Source organism: Rhincodon typus, chromosome 6 (genome assembly GCF_021869965.1).
Source record: "Rhincodon typus isolate 14 chromosome 6, sRhiTyp1.1, whole genome shotgun sequence".
NCBI classification, from domain to species: Eukaryota; Metazoa; Chordata; class Chondrichthyes; order Orectolobiformes; family Rhincodontidae; genus Rhincodon; species Rhincodon typus.
The window spans coordinates 81,451,977-81,476,712 of NC_063337.1; the positions used below are offsets into that span (position 1 = coordinate 81,451,977).

At 39.1% G+C, this 24,736-nt stretch overlaps 1 protein-coding gene across 1 annotated transcript in view; it reads left to right on the forward strand.

Moving 5' to 3' along the window:
- The first annotated feature begins 1,575 nt into the window (after positions 1-1,575).
- LOC109934424 (endothelin receptor type B-like) overlaps positions 1,576-24,736 on the forward strand; it is a 33,624-nt gene continuing 10,463 nt past the window's right edge. Inside the window, exons 1-4 of the mRNA XM_020533200.2 lie at positions 1,576-2,161; positions 17,620-17,732; positions 17,852-18,056; positions 23,186-23,335. Of these exons, the coding sequence (XP_020388789.1) occupies positions 1,763-2,161; positions 17,620-17,732; positions 17,852-18,056; positions 23,186-23,335 (867 nt within the window). The 5' untranslated portion in view covers positions 1,576-1,762. The remainder of the gene's footprint in view (positions 2,162-17,619; positions 17,733-17,851; positions 18,057-23,185; positions 23,336-24,736) is intronic.

Genomic DNA, 24,736 nt, shown 5'->3' on the forward strand with positions numbered 1-24,736 from the left:
GAGGGTCGGTGTGGACTCCATGGGCCGAATAGCCTGCTTCTACACTGTAGGGATTCTGTGAAAATAAGAGTCAAGAATGCATTTTTCAGCGCCACAGCAGCTAATGTATTGCACTTAAGTGTACAGTCATTTTTTGAGTGTAGCAGGATCCCATAAAGGGCAACGTGATAAACAACGTGACAATCTTGTAGGTTTTTGTTTTATCAAGTTGGTTGAAGGTTGACCAGGGCACTGGAGATAACATTTCTCCAAGTAATTGAGACCCTCTTTCCACACCGCCAAGATCTCGCCGGAAAGAAAATGGGAATGATGATTAAGCTGGGAGGATCTGAGATGCAATGATAAGATCAGAGAGGGTTGATTGGAAATAGTTAACCAGCGCTTCCTATTTTCTGCAGCCTAAGTTTAAAGCCGGATCAATTTATTCACTATCAAATGGAAGAAGCAAACTCGACACGAAATGTTAAGTGTTTCTCTCTCCACCGATGTGCCGGAACTGCTGAGTTTCTCCAGCACTTTCTGTTTTTATTTCAGATTTCCAACACTAACAGCGCTTTGCGTGAATTTACGCTCGTATCGAGCTGAATTAATCAGATCTGTGTGTTTGACTTGACCGATTTTCCCCAGATTCCGGACTCAGCTTGTATTTTCACATCATTTTACACAATTTAAGCAGATAGGCACAAATTCCCAGTTGGAAACGGAAAGAATGGTGAATTTGGTGTGAAAAAATGCGACTCAAACTCCAAAAATCATAGGTGTTGATATGATAGTGGCGAAAGCACGAAACAAGGGACAGGTCGGAGGGTTTAGTGAAGAATTATCCAGACTCGAACCGTTAGTTTGGTCTCTGTCTATCGATGCTGCCTCTGTGATCTCCAACTTTATTTTTGTATCCGGATGATATCTTTGTCGGGATCTCTTGGGAGAAGGTGGTTGAAATAAAAAAAAGTCCCCTTAGAGAGCAGCATTGCAAATATGTCACTTGGATCTGAGATCTCAGAGTTTGTAATCTCGGGTCTTGGGGGCTAGTGCCCGGGGAAATCATTTCTTACCGCGGGTCGGCAGAGAGGGAGCGAAACTTAAAATCTTCGGGGCGCCCCAGCTCTAACCTGTGTGTGTGTGTGAGAGAGAGTGAGAGAGAACTGGGGATCTGCGCTGCAGAGACAGAGACAAACACAATCTTCAGAATCCCTGTGCTAATGAAAAGTTGTCATCCAAATCCCGCAGTGGACACGGGAGAAAATGAACAAGAGGGGTGCGGAGGACATTTTTGTTTATTTGGAAGTAGAGGAGGGGTAGGCAGGGGAAGGATGAACAGACTTGTAAACAATAAGGTGAAGATTAAGCAAGGAGTAAAGTGTTTAGTGCACGGCAATGGTCGGGGGACGCACAGGATGTAAGAAAAATATTTGTCAGTAACATATTAAAAAAAAAATCATTTGATTCAAAATACACTCGACCTGAGCGGCCTCCCTCGTTATGTCTATCGGCAGACAAGTTAACGCCTTCTGGATATCACTTCCCCCTTTTAAAACCCAGTCAAGTTTATCAAGGAGAGACTGAACTTGGACTGGGTTTGATAGATTACAGCCTCTGGTCCTACACGGGAGGACCAAGTGGAATTGGTTGAACTGTCTTATATCCTTTTGCTCCCCACCCCCATCACAGCCCCTCCTCCTTTATAGTTTCCAAGCGGTAAACCTCTCAGTTCCCAGTGACTGCCTTGGTTCTGGGGGGAAGACTGTTGGGGAGATTCAGGATGGTCGCTTCAGGAGCTCTGGTCTTTCTGATCCTCCTCACCCTCGGGGAGACCTCTGTACTCACGGTACGGGGTCAGACCACCCCTCAACCGGCGCCCACTGCCCACAAACCGGCCGGCCGGGAGATAGCCAACGCCAGCGGCTGGAATCGGAACGGGAACGGTTCGGAGAACCGGCCCCTGTGCACGCAGCGGACCGAGATTAAGGGCACCTTCAAATACATCAACACCCTCGTCTCTTGCCTAGTGTTCGTGGTGGGGATCATCGGCAACTCCACCCTGCTGAGAATTATCTACAAGAACAAGTACATGAGGAATGGACCCAACATCCTCATTGCCAGCCTGGCTCTCGGGGATTTGCTGCACATTATCATCGATATCCCCATCACCGTCTATAAGGTAGGGCTCAGGGGGTAGACACGCCGGGGTGTGAGGAGGGAGACTTCTCACCCCGTGTATTGTGGGAGAGGAGACAGAAATAGTGCAGAGGCTTGTGTTTTGCACCTTATGAGGGGATTGCAGCCCTGGGGGACAAGGGGAGCTCGTCTCTTTCAGTTGTAAACTTTTCCGCCTTTTATTTCGGCCAGCACATCCTCTACACTTAAACTAGGAAATCTGCAATTAAAACTGCGATTAAACTGATTCACAGATCTTTAAGGGACAGTGAAGCTGCCACTTGATACCACGTGCAAATAGGTTTTAGGATGTCTGTGTAACTCTGTGGAGGGTGAAACACTGCCCTCGACGAAATAAAACCTAAGCGTACACGACTTGTCCGGAAAAACAACTTGTTTTGCACACAGCTCCAGACAAAAAAAAGTTCTGTTGGATTTGCCAGACGTTTTGTATTTAATCTGTTTAACGAATGCACAACCCCCTCATTGCCTTATCAGAGTGAGTGAAAAAAAATGTAGAAATAGTGGACCGATTCTGCTATCGAAGTAAATGATGAGGCAAACCGCACGGTGTTGTTTACGTGTAAATGCTGCAGCAACTTTAGTTAAAGCCAGGTAGGAATTGAGCTGTGGATATTGTAACGCTGCTATCCACGCTGACCCGTTTCGCAATTAGCTTCGCAAAAAAAAAAGTACCACCATTCAGCGGGGAGAAGTGTCCGTATTCGTTTAGTAGAAAGCAACTAAACTGTCCACCGAAACTTAAGTATGGTCCATTCCTCTCTAAGTATCCTATTAAAAGGGGAAGGGTTAACTGTTGCTGGCCAACCTTTCTGTAAGCGAAAATGAACTATTACAAGTGCTAAATTGTTCCTTCAGGTTTTAATTGCACTCTGAGATTTTAAACACTGTTAAAAAGTAGGGAGAATCTTGTGGTCGAGTGATAGTGTCTGAGCCAGGAGGCATGAGTCCAAGCCCCACCTGCTCTGAAGGTGCATGATAAATCGCTGAACAGGTTGATTAGAACAAAATGTAAACACTGATTTTCTTTTTCTCCCTTTACGACCTCTCTCTCTCTTACTCCAATCTTTCTCCGGCTCTTTATTTCTGCTGTGGTACCTACTTTGCTTTCGATTCTAACTAGTTTAGTTTGTGCGTCCTTTTAGCCGTTGTGTTGTTTATTTCACAATCCTGCAATCTGATCGATAAAGGAGATTATGCAGATGCTTTTCTGTTCTTTCTGGTCTCAGATTAGCTCCTGTTATTTTAACTGTCTGGCTAGTGGCACGTACTGTTAGATGCCCTCCTACAGGAAAACCTGGGCCAAAATCTGTGTACACTAGAGTTCTTACACAATGGACATAGTTTGATTTACAGTCCAGCACAGCCTGCATTATATCTCAGGTGTTGTCAGCTGTATTTTGTATTGTATTGCAACAAAATATCAGAATAGCACATTCAAATAATTGAATCCTACAGCATTTCTTTATAGATGCAAACAGTTTACGTTTTAGACTTCTCTTCATTAGAGCTAAGGTATTGATGACAAGCAGGGTAATGAAATGTTAGCTATATGGAACTTCTAATCAGCCAATCTCGCATAAACTGTAGAAATATCACATCACAGCATTAACAACGATCTTTTAGTTTATTTTCATGCACCAAACATTGATGTACTGGCATCAATGCCTAGTTGTGACAATACAGTTTTTTTAAAAAATTTAAGACAGCTAAATTGAAATTGTGAAAATTCTGTTTGATCCAGGTAGCACATTTCCACTGCATGGTCATTGCAATGTCCAAGAAGTCAGAAAAGAATGTGTACTGCTCTTTTCAATATGTCATTATGTCTTTTCATTATGTCAACAGCCTTTAAACTTGATAGCAATGCAAAGCATTTTCTGTTTTAAAACTGTGCAAAATTTAAAAGAAGTTACATCAATCTTAGCACCCAGCAAGGGCATGGTTTATTATTAGCAGAATTTATTTGCTACAAAACTTTGTTAGAGATGCTTCCAAATTTCAATTTTATTAGTTCTTGCCAATGAGATGTGTATGTGTACTTTTCATGGGGGTGAGAAAAACCTTCAGCTTAAACATTATAAACTGTTTAAACTGACAAATATCAATATTGTGAATTATGAATATATGAAATATTTTGACTATTAAGATAATATATTTTACATTGTGTACTTTAAAAATTGTTTATGTTAATGCATCCAGTTGTCATATATGGGTGATGATACCCTGAGATTTTGCAGGAAATTCCAGCTTCATTTCAACAAAAAGTTAACAATCACTCATATTAAAAATGCTTGTTCAGGTTTGCAGATTGTAGAGCATTCTAATAAATACCTGCACTTCTGCCATGTGCAAACCATAAGGAAAAACGTTGATGTGTAACTTAAATAGTGCAACAATTTCTGAATTCACATTTGCTTTTCTTCACTTTTTATGTTTGCTTCCTCACAGCTTGAAAAAGTATGGTCACTTGACTTTTAAAATGCGAGTATGGTATCAAAAATTACTTGCTCTTAATGTTCATCTAAATATATCTGATATCCATTAGTTATCATCCTTGGTACTGTTGTTCACCTATATTTTAAAGTTGGCCTATTTGTTCTTTGTCTGCATTCCAAACTTGTACATAACTCACCTCTTCCACAAACACATCATTTGATGTTCTCAGAATGATGGGATCACCATGACTGGACTCATCCTAAATTTAATCATTTTAATCAGGAGTCAACCACAGGTGTGCAGCAGCAGATACCAAGATCTTGTCTGCTTAATGTGTCAGTTAGTACAACTGAAGCATAGTGTGGCAGTGCCTAGAATCTGAAATGGAACTGAAGATGGTGGTATGTTATGACAACTTGCTTACTCATCTTGACCAGAGGACAACTTCCAAACTGAGATAGTAATGTGAAACTATCTGGTGAACATGAATAGAAACATCAAACTTGCCAGCAGCACAAGATTAGATAGTTGTGCCTGAACTGATGTATATTGATATTTCTCCCAAATCAGTTATAATTCTTGTAACTACTCTTTCATGCTGTCAGCATTTATTTTTATTTCATGTTTCTTCTGATGCTTTACCATTTACTCTACCTCTGCCCAGTAAACAAGAACTACAGCTCTTACTGACCACCAGTAAGAATCCTACTGACAGCTTGCAAAGCATTTCTGAACATGTATGTGTATTAGCTTTTAGCAATGCAATCTAAACACATTGACAAATGTAGCTGAGGGCAGATTTGAACTTACATGCTCTGTAAAGTGGAATCTATTTAAATTCTTCAGATGTTCACTTCCTCCACCTTTGCTATGAAGGTGCATTAATTTACGAGGGTTACTGAAAACCCTACCTTCCTGCTATAACAACTTTATTGCTATAAATATACTTTGAAATCTTCATGATTGCCAAGCAGGTAGGACATCAAGATTTGTAGTCATTTCCGTTATCTCTTTTCCCCACCATTGCATATAATTTGCTAATAATCACTATTTAAAAGTTCTTAACAAGCAAAATGCTGCTTTGCGTCTCAATAATGTTACTTGTGTTTTGGATAGAAAATCCTAAAAGCAGCACTTTACCTCATTCAGTTGATATTATTTATGTAGCACCTTTTAATATAGAGAAACAGAAAAGATCCTCCACACATAAATTTATGAAAGGGAAGATTGGAAGGGATAACCACATGTTTTGTCAATGGATTGGGTTTAATTCGACTTTTAAAGAAACAGAGAAAGGTAAGGTCTAGAGGTGAAATGGTCAGAGAAAATTACAGTTTGTTATAAAAGGTTAGAACATAGCATGAGATTAGAGAGTTAGGAAGGACCAAGACTATGATGGGATTTAAACTTAAAAATGAATTACAAGTTTGTTGCATCCTTCAGGAGAGGGCAAACAAACTTGATGAAGAATGGCTAATAGGCAGCAGAGCTTTGGGAGTGCAGAAATCTATGAAGACAAAAGTCAAGGCTAATGCATCAGATGCAGCAGTACATAGAACACAGCAGTATAGCATAGAGACAGGCCCTTTAACCCTCCATGTCTGTGCCAACCATGAACCTATCCTAAACTTAATCCCATCTGCCTGCACATGGTCTGTATCTCTCTATTCCCTGCCTGTACATGTGTCTGTCTAAGTGCCCTTTAAACATTGCTGCCATATCTGCTTCTATGACCTGCCCTGGCAGCACATTCCAAGGACCTATCACCCTCCTACTATCTCTGATTCAATTTTAACCCTCTGTGTATAAACCTGTTAGCGAAAGGTTGTGAGCTTTTACCACGTCAAAGTCTGCAGCAGAGTTCAAGAGGACAAGGAGGATTACATGTTGAAACATGTTGAAAATGGGCTTCTTTGATTAGGTTTTGCTGATGGATTTCAGAGGAAGGGAGGCAGTGTCTACGGAGAGGGAGCTATCTACAGTGTAAGTTACTGTAATGGCCACAGGAGAAGCTGGTGGTCAAGAGTTTAGTGGGAGTTAGAGATGGTTCTATGGACGAAATGATTTGGGGACAGCAGGGAGAGGAAATAGAGAAAAATAAATCAATATTCTGTATAAGCAGTGTCTGCTCAAATTGTCTCATGTTTAATTGCTTTGAAGTTTTATATTAAAGAGCAGCCAGTTGAAAATATGCCCTTGAAGTTCTCAATAAAGTTCTGCATTCGTTCTCTTTTCATTGGAATCTTTACCTTTCCCTAACCCAGATGCTGAACAGACACCGGCTGTTTGTTTTCTTGCATGAAGTGGACAGTGACCTAATAAATGGCCTGAGTGCAAAGAGATAATGTAGCTTTCAATATAATAAAAGTTGTATTTATATAGTAGCTTCCATTTACAACTGGCTATACCAAAGCACTTCATAGTCAGTTAAATACTTTTTAAATGTCGTCACTGTTGTAATGTAGGCAACATGGCAACTGATTTTGTCCACACCAAAGTCCCAGAACAGCAATGTGAAATGAATAATCTTTTTTTGAGATGCCGATTGAAGGATAAATGTTGACCCAGACACAAGGGATCGACCTGATACTGTAGCCAGAGACTTGATTTGGTGTTTCATCTGAGTGTAGCACTCTTTGTGCTGCACTGAAATGCCAGCTTTGATTTTTGTTTTGGAGCCCTGGAGTAGGAGATGGAGGCTAGAACAACTGTGCCACCACTGACATAGCATTTGTAATGCAACAATTAAAAAACATTACATTTCCAACTCTGGAACATTTCAGACAATAGCGGGAAATGTATCTGGCTAACATGTAACCAGTCCAATTGGACAAAGTTCTAAAACTTGACAATTTACAGCACTGAAAAATCATGCAAATTGTGATCATTAATGCTGTATAATTGTCCAATAGACTCATACTCAAATGAAAAAAAAGTTTTCTTAAATTTATATGCAGAAAATAATAAACTTAATCAGCTTTGACGGACTTGAAAATCTGTAATATTTTACTTTTATAATTCACATGGAGAGTGGGTATTGGGAAAATTGCCAAGTTTCACTGCAGGAAAACATTGCCAAGTTCTTTTTCCCTCTCATTGATGAAGAGAACAGATACTCCATTAAATCAAAATGGGAATTAGAGGTAAAAATGTGTAATTAGTAACAAAAATAGTTTTAGGAAGCATTGGATGTGAATCACTTGTCAATAATTTAACGTTTCTGCTGTATTAACTGTTGCTATGAACATATCACATAGAATAAAACACATGATATGGTAGCTGAATCACTCTCCACTTTGTCTGAGCCACCCATGGCTGTGATCTTAGAGTGGAGTAAAGCTACCACAGCTGTAAACTAAGATCTTAGAATGCAGAATATTTAAAGACCTCACTCTGTCTTAACCTTATAACAACCCTTCAGGCCAGTAAGACCATGAGCCAGTACTAAAGATAATGAATCTTCTCAAAAACCTTGAATAATGAAAGTAGCCAGGTATGTGGGCTACGCTGAATGATTTCTGCAGCGAGCTCTCCTTATCTCAAAACTTTAGTGCTACTGTGAATGATGTGGTGCATATGATATGTATCATGTTTATCAGCTCAAACAGCTTAAAAGTTGATAGAAAACCCAAGCAGTAGATTATCTGTGACAAATGTGGCCTGGTTAGCATGTAAGTGGTAGAATTGGTTAACATATTTATTTGCATCTGTCTTATTTCAAGTCAATGATTTGATCAAGAATGGGGAAATAAAATCATACATCTCTGGAGCATTTAGTTCCAATAATCAACACTGGACATTAAATCTTTGTCTTAAATCTATTATGTGGCATCAGATTTTCTTTCTCAAGAGAATACTATCTTTGTCTTATTACCATCACAATGTACATTTTCTGTTGCCACGAGAGATCAGTGTAATGAGAGTTGTTGGAATTTTGGTTGCCACAAAGTTGATGGATCGTACAGCAAATATTTAAAGAATATTGTATTGATAACACAAGACCTCTGGAATAATTAGATTATATCTGATGTTCATATGTTTAATCGATAAAAGGCATTGAATATATTGTATCAACTTAGTATTAAAATCGCTTAGTCCATTTATCTTTACATTCACAATTTTTAAAAATCTGGAATTAGATTTAAAAAAGCAACACGGAGTTAGAGATAACAAGGTGTGGAGCAGAGGAATACAGCAGGCCAGGCAGCATCAGAGGAGCAGGAAAGCTGACGCTTCGGATCTGGACCCTTCTTCAGAAAACTGTTAGAAAAAGTTAGAACTGGAACAACAACTTTACCTTCTTGGTATGTCTCCAGTTTGACAAGTAATGATTTGAGTTGATGCTTACTGAATGCCATGATGTGAAATTGCCGGTGCTGGACAGGGGTGGACAAAGTCAGAAATCACATGACACCAGGTTATAGTTCAACAGATTTATTTGAAATCACAAGCTTTTGGAGCATAGCACCTTCATCAGGTGAAGAGAGTCACCTGATGAAGGGGCTACGCTTCAAAAGCATGTGATTTCAAATAAATCTGTTGGACTATAACCTGGTGTTATTGTGATTTTTGACTTACTGAATGCAATAACAACATTCAGTGGCAGACATTAATGTTCCACTCTGCTTTATATCCCAGTAACTGGGTGGCCATTTTGAACAGGCTGGATTCTTTCTATACTGTCAAGATGACTATCTGCCAAGAACAAAAATCATGGGCATATGGTTATAATGTTTCACATTCACTGTAAGATTCTTAGTTGCATTATGCAAACATATTTTCCTCAGTGCATTAATTTCAATTTTAACCAGTAATCCTGTATATGGGGAAATGAACAACATTCAGTTTAATATCCTGAACTGTTTTCTACTTCTATTTTACAATATTTTTTGTCTTTTTATAATGATCCCTTTGAAATCAAGAATGTCCTTCACCAGCTACCATTTGGTGTCTATGCTTGAGCATGGGTTCAGCTGCATTGTGACATATTGCCAAACCCTTTGTCTCCTTTGATTATCAATGTGACATACCTAAAAGTAAAGGTCATGGAGTATCTCCCTTACACAGTGCACAAAACCAACAATGTGGATCAGTCAGGCCTTACTAAAACTGCTGCTGAGACAATATTTGCACAATCCGCAACTGGATTAAACCAGTAACATGGGAGCCAGTGGAGCGAAGGATGTCTCAGGGTTTATTACACTTTTCACACCCTTTTTATAATCAGATCTTCTGGAATTTGTAAGCCGTCTCTAAAGTGTAATTGGATTTCACTTAGCTCCTGTCTCTGTAATCCTTCCCAGGAGCTGAATGCTTGCTAAGGTCTGCCAGTTTTATTTGGTTGCTCCTAATCCTGGAGATTTCTTTACATGACCTCCCACCTCCAAGTGTCCAGCCAATGAAAACAAAACCATTTTGTGAACACCCCTTCGACTTTTCTCCTTGTTTGCTTCCAGCAGTTTCCGGGAGGTTAATCTTTAATTCCAGGAGATTCCAGGAGAATCCTAGAGGATTGGCAGTCCTACACCTTCCCTGAGCCCACAGTCTTCAGTTTTGTAGATTTACAGGGTTGGATTAACACTGCTTTCATTAGAGTAAAGGATGTTCCCCATACTGTGCAACTCTCTGTCAGAGTGGATCCACAAAATGCTCCTGATTTGATGTGTGTAAATCATTTAACTTTGACAGCTATGATATTGCAAATGTGACTTTTTAAAAATTCCTTCTGCTTTCATATTGCATTAAAACACATATTTGCCCATTTGTCACTTTGATTAGTTGCTGTTAAAATCTGTGGAGAAAAATCTAGCTCCTTATGTCTTATAAAATTAACAGAAATTAACTATTTAATTCATATTTTGTGATGTTGGACAAGGCATCCACTAAATTTTGCACTTGATATATCAGAAAAAGCTGCTACAAACTGTTTTATGACCGAGATAATGCACATCTAGAATTTCCCACGCAAGTATCATCTAATTAACCAGCCATTTGGGTGCTTGCCATGAGCATATACTATATGTACCACATTTTACTGTATTGTCAGCAGAAAAGAATGAGAACATTTTTCTCACCTGTTGAAACTAATCAAGAATTGTAACCAAAGACAGGAGCCAAGACATCACATTCGCTGACTTACTGATTTAGATTGACGAAATGTGCCTAAATGTTTGGCAAAATATGGATTATTAAAATGCCAGAAGACAAACTGTAATCTGCAACAAATGTACCTGAGCAAGCAGCTTTAATTTCACATCTAACCTGGCAGAAACAGTAGATTTGAGCTTTTAGTACTAGCAATAGCAGATTGTTATACATAGCCTTTTGTTTTCAGTGAAGTCAAAAGAAAAGAGTTGGTAAACAAAAACCTTACTTGTCTGCTCATGTGAATATAAAAGATCCTCTTTGACTATTTGACAAGCAAGACGTTCTCCCTATCTTGACAAATATTCCTTCCTCTAACAATATTACCAGATGTAGGCTGTCTGTTCATTCATTTTCTGCTTGTGAGGCCTTGTGTGCATACTTTTGTTCTCTCCTGTTCCTTTCACCCTCGCCTCCAAAAATAAATATGAGGAGCTCATGGATTTTTTTGTCATTACGTTTGAGACAATCCAATTACTTGCCTCTTCGATCAATTGTATCCTTCTCTTCCACTTGCCCATCTGGCCAAGTTTCCTTTAATATTTCACTTTGACCTAGTGTTGAACTTGTATCTTTATTCAGTTTCTGTACCACCTCACCCTATCACCTCTCAGTGCTCATCTTGTCTGTGAGACAATATCTTATTCCCTTGATTTCCATGTTAACTTACATTGTAAATGGTCTTTCTCTTCACTGTTATTCCTTTCTCTTTTAAATGCATTTTAATCCATTTTAAATCCAAAGATGTGCAGGTTAGATGGATTGGTCATGCTAAATTGCCCCAATGTGTCCAGGGATGTGCAGGCTAGGTGGATTAGCCATGGGAAATGCAGGGTTGTGGGAATAGGGTGGAGGTGGGAATGGGTGGGATGCTCTTCAGAGGGTCAGTGCAGACTTGAAGGGCCAAATGGACTCTACCTGCACTGAAGGGATTCTATGATTTAATGAATTACCTCTTTTTCCGAAACAAAAACTCTAGATCCCCTTAAAATAAAAAAATGGAAGATGCTGGAGAACTCAACGGAAACAGAGTTAACATTTTGATTCCAATATGTCGCTTCAAGAGTTAACTCTGTTTCTCTCCCTACAGATGCTGGCATAACCGTTGAGTTCTTAGTTATTTGCTAAGTTTCTCCAGCATTTTCTGCTTTTATTCAGATTTCTAGTATCTGCAGTATTTCCCTTTTATTCCTAAACACCTCTGACCTTGCAAATTAATGTCCCTCCTCCAACCTCCTTTTCATCCCCGAACTCCTTGGGTGTGTGGTCACCTCCTAGGTCCATTCATATTTCTCTCAAAACTCCATGTTTGAATCCTACAATCAGCAGTCTGCCCCTGTCACAGTATTGAACTGGTTCTTATCAAAATCTGAAGCGTCAGCCTAAGTAACTGTAACAAAGGTAAACTTTCCAGCATCATCCTTTTTGACCTGTCTACAACCCTTGACATTGTTGACCACACCATTCTCCTCTGATGTCTCTCCTCTTTCATTCAACTGGGTGGGACTGGTCTCAGCTAGCTCTATTCTCTTCTGTTTAACTACAGGCAGAAAACCACTTGCAATGACTTTTTCTGCTCCTGCACCTTCAACTCTGCTGTCCTAATGGATTTATCCATTCCCTCTTCTTAGTTCTCATCCATGGGATGCCCCTTGGTGACATCATTTGAAGGAAAGCATTATTTCTTTTATTTGAACACTGATGACCCAGCTCTACCTTACCAACATCTCTCTCAACTTGCCCACAGTTGCTAAAATATCAGATTGCTTCTCTGACAGCCAATACTGGATCAGCAGTAATGCTCTCCAATTATATAATCGGAAGACGGAAACCATTGTTTTCAGTCTACACTTCAAACTTAATTCCCTAGATATAGGTTCCACCCCTGTCCTTGGCAGCAATCCGAGATTAAGGCATTCTTTAAATAAAGTTTGGTGTCACATCTGAGTCCCCAACCTCATTCCTGGCATCAGTAAGACTGCCTATTTTTAATCTTTGTTTGCTGGACATTATCACTGCTTCAGCTCATCTGTTGCTGAAGCCTCAATGTTTCCTTAGTTTCCTTTAGACTTATCTATGCCAATACTCTCCTGGCAAATCTCCCACATTCTATCCTCCTTAAACTTGAGGCCATATAAAGCTTTGCTGCCTGTGTCTTACCTCTCAAAAAGTCCCATTTCTCTTTATCATGGAATCTCTACACTGTGGAAGGAGGCCATTCAGCACATTATTGACCCTCCAAAGAGCATCCTACCTAGACCCACCTTCCTACCCTATAACCCTGCATTTCTCATAGCTTATCCACCTAGCCTGCACATCCCTGGACATTATGGGCAGTTTAGCATTGCCAATCCACCAAACTCACAAATCGTTGGACTGTGGGAAGAAACCGGAGCACCCAGAGCAAACCCATGCAGACATGGGGAGAACATGCAAACTCCACACAGTCACCCGAGGATGGAGTTGAACCCGAGTCCCTGGCGTTGTGAGGCAGCAGTACTAACCACTGAGCCAACCATGTATTTGCTGACCCAGTTGGCTTCCAGTCAAACAACATCTTTATTTTAAAATTGTCATCCTGGTTTTTAAATCCCTCCAGAGCTTTGGCCCCTCTCTATCTCTGCAACCTCCTCCAACTCCACAACCCTCTGAGGTGTCTATGCTCCTCTAATTCTGGCATTTTGTATATTCCTAATGATAATGACTACACCATCAATGGTTTTACCTTGAGTTACTTTGGCCTCAAGCTCTGAGGTCTTCTGTCAGCACCTCTCTAATTGGAAGACAAATAAAAACTGAAAGAACTATAGATATTGTAAATCAGAAACAAAAACAGAAATTGCTGGAAAAGCTCAGCCGGTCTGGCAGCATCTGTGACCCTTCCTCAAAACTCGACCTGAAACTTTAACTCTGATTTCTCTCCATAGATGCTGCCAGACCGGCTGAGCTTTTCCAACAATTGCTCTAATTGGATGTCCTTCTTTAAGACAATGTGTCAAACCTGTCTTTTTGACCATGATTTGTCATCCGACCCCACTGTCTCTTCATGTGGACTGACAATGTTCCTGTGAAGTGCCTCAGGATGTTTTATTAGATTAAAGGCATTATGTGAATGTACATTGCATATATCTGCATAACCATGACCACTTTCAATGTTAACCTGTTAGTTTAGGATATGCTCAAAATGTGATAACATGCCGTATAAATGCAATTTCTTTTCTCTTGCTAGCAATGAATAATCCCTAGACAATTCGACCCATTTTTTCTTGCATTTTAAAAGATCTCAATCTAAGGGAACTTACTAATGGAGTAGCTTTAGAGATTTGTGGTGTGTAGAATAAGGATGTTGGTGGATAGCTCCTGGGATTAATTGCAGAAGTAAATTTGTTGGAATGAAATGAACTTGATTTATTTTTCCTTCTGTGCCAAATTTTTGTGCCTGTAGTCAATATGACCTTGCTTTGAATTTCGTTGTGCATTTCACCATTCGACACACCACATGTGCTGATTGCATTTTAACATCTTAACCTCCTTCTTCTACTGATCACTTTTAATGGGTTTGAATTTTTCTTTTCTCTTTCTGCTCACTTATTTCTGTTCTCTTTTCATTTTGTTCAATGTTGTTGACTTTGACATTCCAGTCTTTGGAAAAATGAAAGCTATAAACAATAGCAGCAATCAGCACTAAATTATACTAATTGAAAAGAATAATGTTCAAAGCATTTTATGTTGAAATGATGTAAATTTTTTTCATTGTTCCTGTTGTCGTCTCAACAGCACAAAGCATTGGAGCTGTACGATACATCTCGCTGAATTTATTTGACATTTATATGTAGTTCTCAGATCACATGAATACTTTTAAAAACTGCTTATCCTCCTTTATTTAATTAGGTCTTGCTGAGGCCAGCATTTATTCCTCACCTGGCAGTTAAGAGTCTGGAGTCACGTGTAAGCCAGACCAGTTAAGGATTTCCTTTACTAAAAGACAATAGTGAACCAGATGGGTTTTTATGACAAACAATGGGATGCCAAGGTGGAATTTGAATCCACATTCCCAGAATATGAGCCTGCGGTTACCAATACACTACTGCCTCCCCCTAGCAGAATCCAACTGCATCTTACTATTTACTGTTAAGATGTTCCTGCTCCACATCCATGGATTCAGCTTTGCTACTTTGTTCAGGTCAAAGTAGACAAGGTCCTTAATCCCTCACTAATTGCACACAAACTCCTGAAACAGCTTTCCCCCTTTATGTAAAGAATTATTTTGCAGAAATTAAACAATTCCCAAAGGAGAAGTTCTGAGGAAGGTCACTGGACCTGAAATGTTAACTCTGTTTTTTCCTTCACAGATGTTGCCAGACCTGTGAGCTTTTCCAGCAACTTCTGTTTTAATTCCCAAAGGAGCAGTGCTAGATTAAGATGCCTTTATTCATGGGAATGGGTTAAGGATAGTGCATCACTTACAGATGAAAATAAGTTGAAGGATCATTTCCATGAATTTGCTGAAATAACATGACATTGTATGTGAAATTTAATATTGTGTCAACTCCAGTGAGTTGATGGTGCCAGATGGTGGTGGGTGGGTGTTGAAGGCTTCAGATTGATTATTTGAGCTTTTTTGAACCAGGTGCAGTGCCTTAGTGAATTTGCCATACTATGCCTACTTGAATTGTAAAAAATTAAAAACATCCAGCCATGCACTTACAGAGTTGGGGGTGATCGTACTTATGCATTCCCATGAAATTTCTCTTTATGCAAGACACTAACTTATTTAAACGGGCTTTAATTTGCAGACGGAGAAACTTTATACATTGTTGTATATGCAGCTGAATTTCTAAGCAAAATTGAGTGTTTCCTTAAGGAGGCACTTTGAATTGTGTAATATTAGGGTGAAGCGCTGATAATTATAGGCCTGCTACTGGTGGTGGTCAGAACAATTTGAAGTGCTGATTTTTAGCTCTTCTTCAGCCCAGGGACTGCTTTGGGGATAACTTGGTGACAGTTTTGAACATTAGTCTCTGCCACACTGATGCAATGCTGTTACACTATTAAAGTTGGTATATTCCTAAAGAATGTAGCAAAGTATAGAACTATATGGGATGCCTGTCTATTCATAGACATTATGCCACTAGGCTAAAGAAGGAGTTAAACTAACCTACACTGTGTTTTCAATTAGTACCTATTGTAAAGCCGCCAAGTTTGGTTGTTGTCCCAAGAATAGGATTCAAAGATCTTTCCAACTTTCCATTACTTGTTCACTAGCAGTCTTAGAATCTAGGACAATCAGAATCCAAGCATTGCTCCTTATTATTCAACAGCAGTACCATTGTATCCCTCACTATCAACATCCTTGGGGTCAACATTGAATAGAAACTGAATTGGAGTAGCCATACGAATACAATGGCACAAAAACAGGCCCTAGGTAAGGAATTCTATGGTGAGTATCTCATCCCCTGTTCTTCCAAAAGCCTGTCCAAGTTCAAGTCAGGAACATGATGGAATGTTCCCACTTACCTGGATGCTTCCAGCTATTGCAACACTTAAGAAGCTTGTCATCATCCAGAACAAAAGCATCTCACCTGATTGGTACCCTTTCCCCCACCTTCAACATTCACTCCTTTCATCAGCGATGCACAACAACAAGTACCATCTAGAAGATGTAAATCATCCTCTGAAAGTACTGTTCAAATGTCTCTCTTTGCCACCCAGACAGACAATGGCAACAGATGCATATGAGAACACCATCACTTGCAAGTTCCCTCCTAATCCACGCACCATCTTGATTTGAAATTACACGACAATTCTCTTACTGTCACTGGGACAAAATGCTGAAACTTCTTTTCATATAGACTGCAGGAGAACCAACACTCAAAGACTTCAGCTGTTTAAGAAGAAAGCTCATCATCACTTTTTCCAGGGCAGTTAATAATGGGCAACATATGATAGCCTAACCAGCTATGCCCACATCCCCGGAATGAATTTAGAGTGCGATTGGATTATTTTGTTCTAAGTCCTCCAGTCAGTGTCAGCTGTTGACCCGCAACATCTGGTCTTGTATGGAAAGCAGCTTCTGAATTGAGAGACTAAAGGGCAAACACTGATTGCAAAGTATAAGTTACAGTCATCACTAAAGAAGAGAGAAAGAATTGCAAATTTCAAGAATGACTTTTATTCATTTGTGGGATATGTTCATTACTGGCTAATCCAGCAATTATTGCTGATGTCTGTTAGTCCTTGAGACAGGAGTAAGGTACTGTCTTCTTAAGTACCACTGGGTAATTTGTTAGATGTTCATAGAGAGAAGTGATTTAGTCACATTGCTGAAGTCACAAATAGGTCAGGTAAGGATGGAAATTGAGATAACAAGGTGTAGAACTGGATGAACACAGCAGGCCAAGCAGCATCAGAGGAGCAGGAAAGCTGACGTTTTGGGTTTGGACTCTTCTTCAGAAAAACTGCATCGGCAGTTCCTGCTATCTCTCAAGGATGGAAATTGTCCTTCTTTAAAGGACGCTAATTAATCAGATGGTTTTGCTTTACAATCGAATAGTTACATAGTCACTATTATTGATTGCTGTGTCTTCCAAAATTATTCAATTGACTAGATTTAAATTCATTTGTTTGGATCATAGTCCAAGGGCCTGGCTTGCAGTTCTAGTACCTTTTAATGATGCTATCGGAATAGAAAAAGTAGAAAAGTTAAAGAAGAAATAAAAGTGGATAGCGTCCTGCATACACAGAAGTCTGGGAAATTGGTACCACTGAACTTTCAAGATTTCGGGACTGTATTGATGAAGTCACTTTTTTAAATGTTCATCTCAGAAATTAATTTGTAGTTAATCCTTTTCTTTTCAGCTCCATGCTGAAGACTGGCCCTTTGGGGTGGAAATATGCAAACTAATGCCGTTTATGCAAAAGGCATCTGTTGGAATCACTGTTCTCAGTCTCTGTGCACTCAGTATAGACAGGTAATTTAACACAGCAGTCAAACATATTTTTCTCTGTCCTACCTCTTTCACTGCTTATTATTGAAAGGCATTTCAATGCATAATGTCTTTTTTTCTCTAATGCGTTAACCCAATCTCAGGTATCGAGCTGTGGCATCCTGGAGCCGTATTCAAGGAATCAGAGTTCCCATGTGGACTGTGATTGAAATTATTCTCATCTGGGTTGTGTCAATTATTCTGGCAGTTCCTGAGACTATAGCCTTTGATCTGGTAAATACAGACTACAGAGGAAAGAAATTCAGTGTCTGCTTGCTCCATCCTGTTCAAAAAAGTCCATTTATGCAGGTATGTGGATCTGTCATTTTTATTTATGGATAATATTAAGCAATACACTTTTCTGATCAGATTTGGACAGAGTACAGCTAGTTTAGTCTACAACCGTGTAGCAAAGTGACAATACCTGAGTAAATTACTGCAAATTAACTAATTCATAAAATTAACCAAACAGAATATTACATTAAATGCTTTAACAAAATCACAGAATTTTAATAGACAACCAGTTTCTTGGATTGGGTGTTTGAGTAGAACTGACTGTTTAAGATAGAATTGCACTCTAGAGAAAGACCTCTCAAAATGCCTTTTATCATTCACATGTTTATATACTCACCACATGTATCAGCATTTGGAGCTTCATTTCTTCTCTGTACATTTAAAGTACTATCAATGTTTAGAAATATTTCTAGTGTGATGACACATTCTCTGTAGAATTTCATTCCTCCGTCAAACATAATTCACAATCAGAGGGTACACTGAGATAAGGTCTATTATTACACACCTGTTTCACTTCAGTTTGAATATAGATCTGATTTGTACAATGGCGAGTCATTCTTTGTTACCATGACCCCATAGTATGAATGCAGCCAAAGTTCGAAAAGATTTGTGCACAACTACTACAATTTGAAATAAGATAGTTAGAAAAATTGTGGTGAAAAATACCAACTCTGTTCTGCATTGTAAATTGTCTGCTTCTATTTTATGCAATAATTAACCTAAGAATGTTTCATGTTGACTGTGGACTCCAAAAAGTGAATATTTTTCCCAGCTCTGTCAGATCTTGTATTACCAAAAATGAAATTCACTCCACCACATTAGAAATGTAAAATGATTGCAGGGACTTTCAAGAGGGTCGCTCCCTCTCCATTGCTAACAATTTTTCAAGAGTAACAAAGGCTCATGCTGCAGTCCCAGCAAATTTACAGCCAGCATGTTTACAGTATGGATGGTAGAGTTGGCAACTTTCCACGGTTGACCTGGATCTCTAGGAATAAATTTGCAGAGTGCAGCGAGACAACTCATAGGGCTGATTCCAAAAGGCTACAATGGTTCCGATCCCTCTACCAGTCCAACCAACCTCCCGCTAAAAAAATAGAGGGGAGCCATCCCATCATCTGAATGACTACCCTGCAGCAATTTAATGCTGGGAGCAGTATTAATAGCTTTAAGCTGATACATCTGCCTTACCTCAGGAAGAAGTGCTATCTTAGATAGCTGCTGACCAAGCCACTTAGCTGTAGTTCTGTAATTTCACTGGCGCTAGTGAAAGCTAGCTACTGTACTGTCAGGACATCAAGGATCTAAGTAGCCCACATACCTCTGGTATCTCACTGGGGCCTGCCCTGGAGAGAGGATTGGGGAGGCTGTGTTCAAAAGGCAGGGTGGAGGTCTAAATGTGGGGGTTTAACTTGGAGGGGTGGGGGTGTGGGACATCCTCCAGTTGGTCCATGGTGTTCTCAAAGGAGGTAGCTGATCCCCACCCCATCCGCACAGAGCTAAAGCTGCTGGTCTTCCTGCTTGGCGCTGCAGTGAAGATATTGGTGACAGCAGAATAAGGCCCTTGCTAGCTGTCAAGTGTTGCCATTAAATTGCAGAAAAGTCATGAGTGGGCAAGTGACAGTGAAAATTTACCGCAGTCACCTTTAAACCCACTGGTGGGTGAGTATAAATTCCAGCCCACAGACAATTACAAAGTTCTTCATTTTCTTTTAAATATTTGTGTTTCTCATCGAATCACAGCGACATGGAATGGTTACAACACAGATGAAGGTCATATGACTTGTATGTGCAGCTAAACTAAGTCTGCACCCCACAATGTGATAGATCTGCTGCTACCATCATCTTTAAGCATAGGGATCTACAGGGTCTGCATAGTTTATTGCATTAGAAGAAAATCACACTGAGGTCTAACTAGAAGAGTCCCTGGAAGTTGACAAAATCTACTTTATTCCATGTTAGCAAATAATTACAGGTTATGTTGATATGATAGACATTGTTACAGACACTTTGAAGGGGTGTCTGGAAACTAGGTTATACTCCATCAAGATCCTAAGCTGTTCTGCCCGCAAGTCCATATGATATCATCATGGTGTGTTTTGCAAATGGCACTGCTCTGTATTAACCCTTTGAGGCTTATTTACAATATCTCCACGCAAACGCATTGATGTATTCGTGTATGTGCTTCATTCATCACTATCCCATCTCCTCCCCAAGTCTGACTTTACAAATTCAAGTGATCTATAAGTTTCATGATTTTTCTTGATTATATTCTCTTCAGACTGGTGGGCTGGTAATTTGCTAAGTGGAAAACTGTTGTCTTTGATCCTTTTCCTAACAGTCTGATATCAATAGGCCACTTTAAACAAGGAGGACCTTTAATCGCTTGGGTTTCCTTCATGGGGAAAATGATCATTGATAAAACAGGAGATTTCTTTTTTGCAGTATTTTGAATCATTAGCCATTGGCTGTCTTTTCTGAATTGTGGCCTCCATAGAGTTGTATACACCACATCTTCAATCTCTGTCAACAGATTTTTATTCTTAACTGCCTGTAGTTTTGTGTTGAACAATGTAGACTCTTTACTTGAACATGTTGATTGGTTTAGACTCTCATTCATTCTCAATGATTACATTATGAATAAAGCGAACATGTTCACTTCCAAATTTCTGTTATTTGAGAATTGCTCCTTGCTTGCAATGACCTCTGTCTCTGTTCATGAGGACACTTCCTGGGAAAATAAGGAAGTCAAACATTCTGTTTGAACTTGTCTCGTCTAAGTCATCTCAGCATCTAATATCAGACTTGAATCTGCCAGAGTTACTCATTCACCAAGCTGTATTGCACACTTCAGTTATTACTTTGTTGATTGCCTCAATAGAAGTGTACTACTTATTGGCTATTTTGAGATAGTAGGAACTGCCAATGCTGGAGTTTGAGATAACAAGGCATAAAGCTGGATGAACACAGCAGGCCAGACAGCATCAGAGGGGCAGGAAAGCTGACGTTTCGGGTCTGGACCCTTCTTCAGAAAATGGCTATTTTGTTGCTTATGCTTCACAGCGAACTTAGCTGATTCTTGCAGTCTGAGCTGTCTTCAGTGTTGAAAGTGGTGGTAACATTTCTGCCAAACCAGTTTAATCACGCTTTCACAATCAGCTATGATATCTTCAAAGTCCTTGGAGATCCAAGGCTATCAAACTATTGACCAAGCTCTGGCACTACATATCCTGATCTCCAAATGTCATAGAGCCATATAACATAGAAACAGACCCCTCAGTCCAACCATTACCCCAAACTGAACTAGTCCCCCATGCCTGCGCTTGGCCCAAATCCCTCCAAAAATTTATTATTCATGTACTTATCTAAATGTCTTTTAAACATTCTAACTGTACCCACATCCACCATCTCCTCTGGAAGTTCATTCCTCGCAGGAACCATTCTCAAACCAAAAAATTGCTCCTCATGTCTTTTTTAAATCAATTTCCTCTCAACTGAAAAATATTCCCCCTTGCCTTGAAATCCCCAGTCTCTCCAGCCTCTCCTTATAACTCAAAGCCTCCATTTCCAGCAACATCCTGGTAAATCTCTTCTGAACCCTCTTCAGCTAAATAATATTCTTCCTGTAACAGGGTGACCAGAACTGGATACAATACCCCTGAAAAGTCCTCAACAATGTCCTGCACAAGCTCAACATAACATCCTAACTCCTATACTCAAAGGTTGAGCAAGGAAAGCAAGCATGGGAAATGCCTTCTGACCACCCTATCTGTATATAATGCAAACTTCAAAGAATTACTTACCTGAACCTTGAGGTCTCTCTGTTCTACAACACTGCCCAAGTCCCTGTCTCTAAATCTATAAGGGTATTGTATATGTGCATAATTGTACAATGTTCTTGGTGCGGCTTCCCTAGAGCACCTTTCTGAAGTGAAGCCGGAATGAATAGTTATTCATCATACACCAGTATGTTTTCCATAACTGCAAGGACCTGTTGGTGCTCAAGATATGTTTTCACAGCCAACCCACTGAGCTTATGGTTCACCCATTATTTGATACGATACAATGGCTTGTGTGTCATTCCTTGTTTCCACTCTACCCCCCTATTGGATCTGTTTGAGCTAACTGTGGCCTGATAGCCTGTATCTGTGCCTATGAAGCTTCTCTGCTCCATAGTGCTGACAACGATCTTTTACCATGCTGTGTCTGTCAAAATCACAGCACTATTTCTCATGTATTTCCATCATGGTTTTATCACTTAAGAAAAGATTCTGTTGACCTTCTGTGTTAAGACTGACTTTCTCCCATGTTTGATCCGTGTTCCTTCTGAACTTGTGCTTCATTCAATAACTTTCTCTTTAACTGTAATAAATCTGATGAAGTCTTACCAGTTCCTACAATAATTCTGTCTGCTATGAATTCTGACTTGAAGTCACTGTGGTCACATTTCACAGCGAATCTGTTACTTTCATTAATTAAATCATCTGCTGATTCACCTAGATGCTTAACTCTTCTGTGCAATATTTTTCTTTCAAGAATTTTTATTTGTTCTGTGATTAAAGTAATTACCAAAGATTTTATATTTCTTCAAATGTGTGTGTTGCTTCTCTAACAACTTGGCAAGCAATAACAACAACAACTGTATTCTAATTCTATATAAAAGTGTATTTACTTATTCAGCTTCTGATTTAATATCCAGTTTAGAAGATGTTATGTATCTTAAGGATGATTTCTTTAAGATGTCCAATTCTGTGATTTACTTGTGCCATTTCTGAAGTTATATCTTCCTGGTAATATTATTTTTGATGCTATGTTTATTTAATGTGATTATTTTCCTTGTTTAAAAGGCTTTTATTTTTCAGCAATAGCAGTGATGTTACGCTGTGTTGGTCCAGTGAAGGGTTTCCCACATTTTGTAGTCAAAATGGAGGATTCCCACTGTATAGTGTCTAAAGTTGGCAACCCTACGCAAGTCTAGATTTCTGGAATGTTGGATGCAATCGTTTGTATGGTTCAAATGTTCAGTGTGCTGTGTGTAAAATGTTTTATGTTGATAGGATTGAATCAGGACTGTGGCAGTTATGATTCTCTTAATGTGATTGTCTTTCATTCCTTTAATGTTTTTTTTATATGACTATTTTCAGTTCTACAAGATAGCAAAAGACTGGTGGCTCTTTGCTTTTTATTTCTGTATGCCTCTCGCGTGCACAGCTCTGTTTTACTCTTTAATGACTTGTGAGATGCTAAGAAAGAAAAGTGGGATGCAGATTGCTCTGAATGACCATCTGAAACAAGTAAGCATCTAAATATTAATTTCCATTTTTTAAAAATATTCAACAGAACAATTTATTTTCGTATATAAATAGCTTAAACCGAATCAGTGGTCAGCTTCAATAACATGTTGCCCACTAGATATTATTGCTTTACATTCTTAGGTTGACTTAAGTCTTTCCCCCACTTAAAAATGGTTAGTATTACTTTTAAATTAATTTGAGCCTTCACTGGGATTGAGCTGGAGTTACTTTGGGATTTCAGCAAAACACTGTCAGAATTTCAGGGCGTCCATTTTCAAAAGAATGTCTATCAGCATTTAATTTCAGTTCATTTTATTTCCTTCAGTTCCTCTCAACGGGAGGTCTTCTGTTGCAATGGGTAGTATCCCTGCCCCTGAGCCAGACTTTAGAGGTCGAGCCATACTCCACAACTTGATAGTTACAGAAGGCTTATTCAGAACACAGCCAAATACCCTTACATTTTCTGACCTGCAACAGCCACATGCATTTCTCTCAGTTGACCCTCTGATTAAAGGCACCTCCTGATTAAAGGCCTGTCAAGCATACTTAATAGAATGTTGAATGCGAAGGCCGCCTCCATGAAAATCAATCTGTTGTACACCCTGCCTGTAAGTGCTCACTCAGCCTCTCTATTTGCTCCCACTGGCAAGATCCTGAAGCTATAATGAGAATCTACTCCCATCAATTTATTCTTGAAAATGATGAAAATAATTTACACTTGCATTAATGTAAAACTGTTTCCTGGGGCAATCATCTGTACTGATATTCTAATCTACGTACTTGTAGTAATATAACAATAAACAGTTAATTAATAAAATCAAGTGCTTTACCTTAAAAGATCAACTTTTAGATTGCACTTAATCTTCTAGTTACAGTTGAATTCCATCATTCATGGTTAGATATCCAGGACAAGTTTACAATGTTTTCTGATTATTGCTTCACAGTACAGACATAAACTGATTGTTCATTTAGAAGGTGAAAATATAATTTTGTTTTATTCAGCTTAAAAATAATGACTATCTCAATATTGCAAAATGATGGTAAAATACAACTTGTTCACAAAATAATGTTCCAGTTGAATTGAACTTAATTAAGAGTTAGTAAATTAATCTCCAAATCAAGATTTAACTGATTATCATTCAACAATGTACATGCAGTTTTGAATAAGCAGAATACAATTGTTTCACAAACCTACACCTGCCATACCTGATCTTGCATAAGCTCAGATCTCAACAGAAGTGTGTAGTTTGTCTTGTCATTCTTACATCAGATCTTTAACCGGAATTATCTTTTGTAATTCCATTTCCCGATTCTTTCTCCACGTTTTTCTATCCTTTCTTTGCAATTGCTTTTTAAGTGACTCAGTATGACTAAAGTATATGTTTACTAATTCCATTTTGA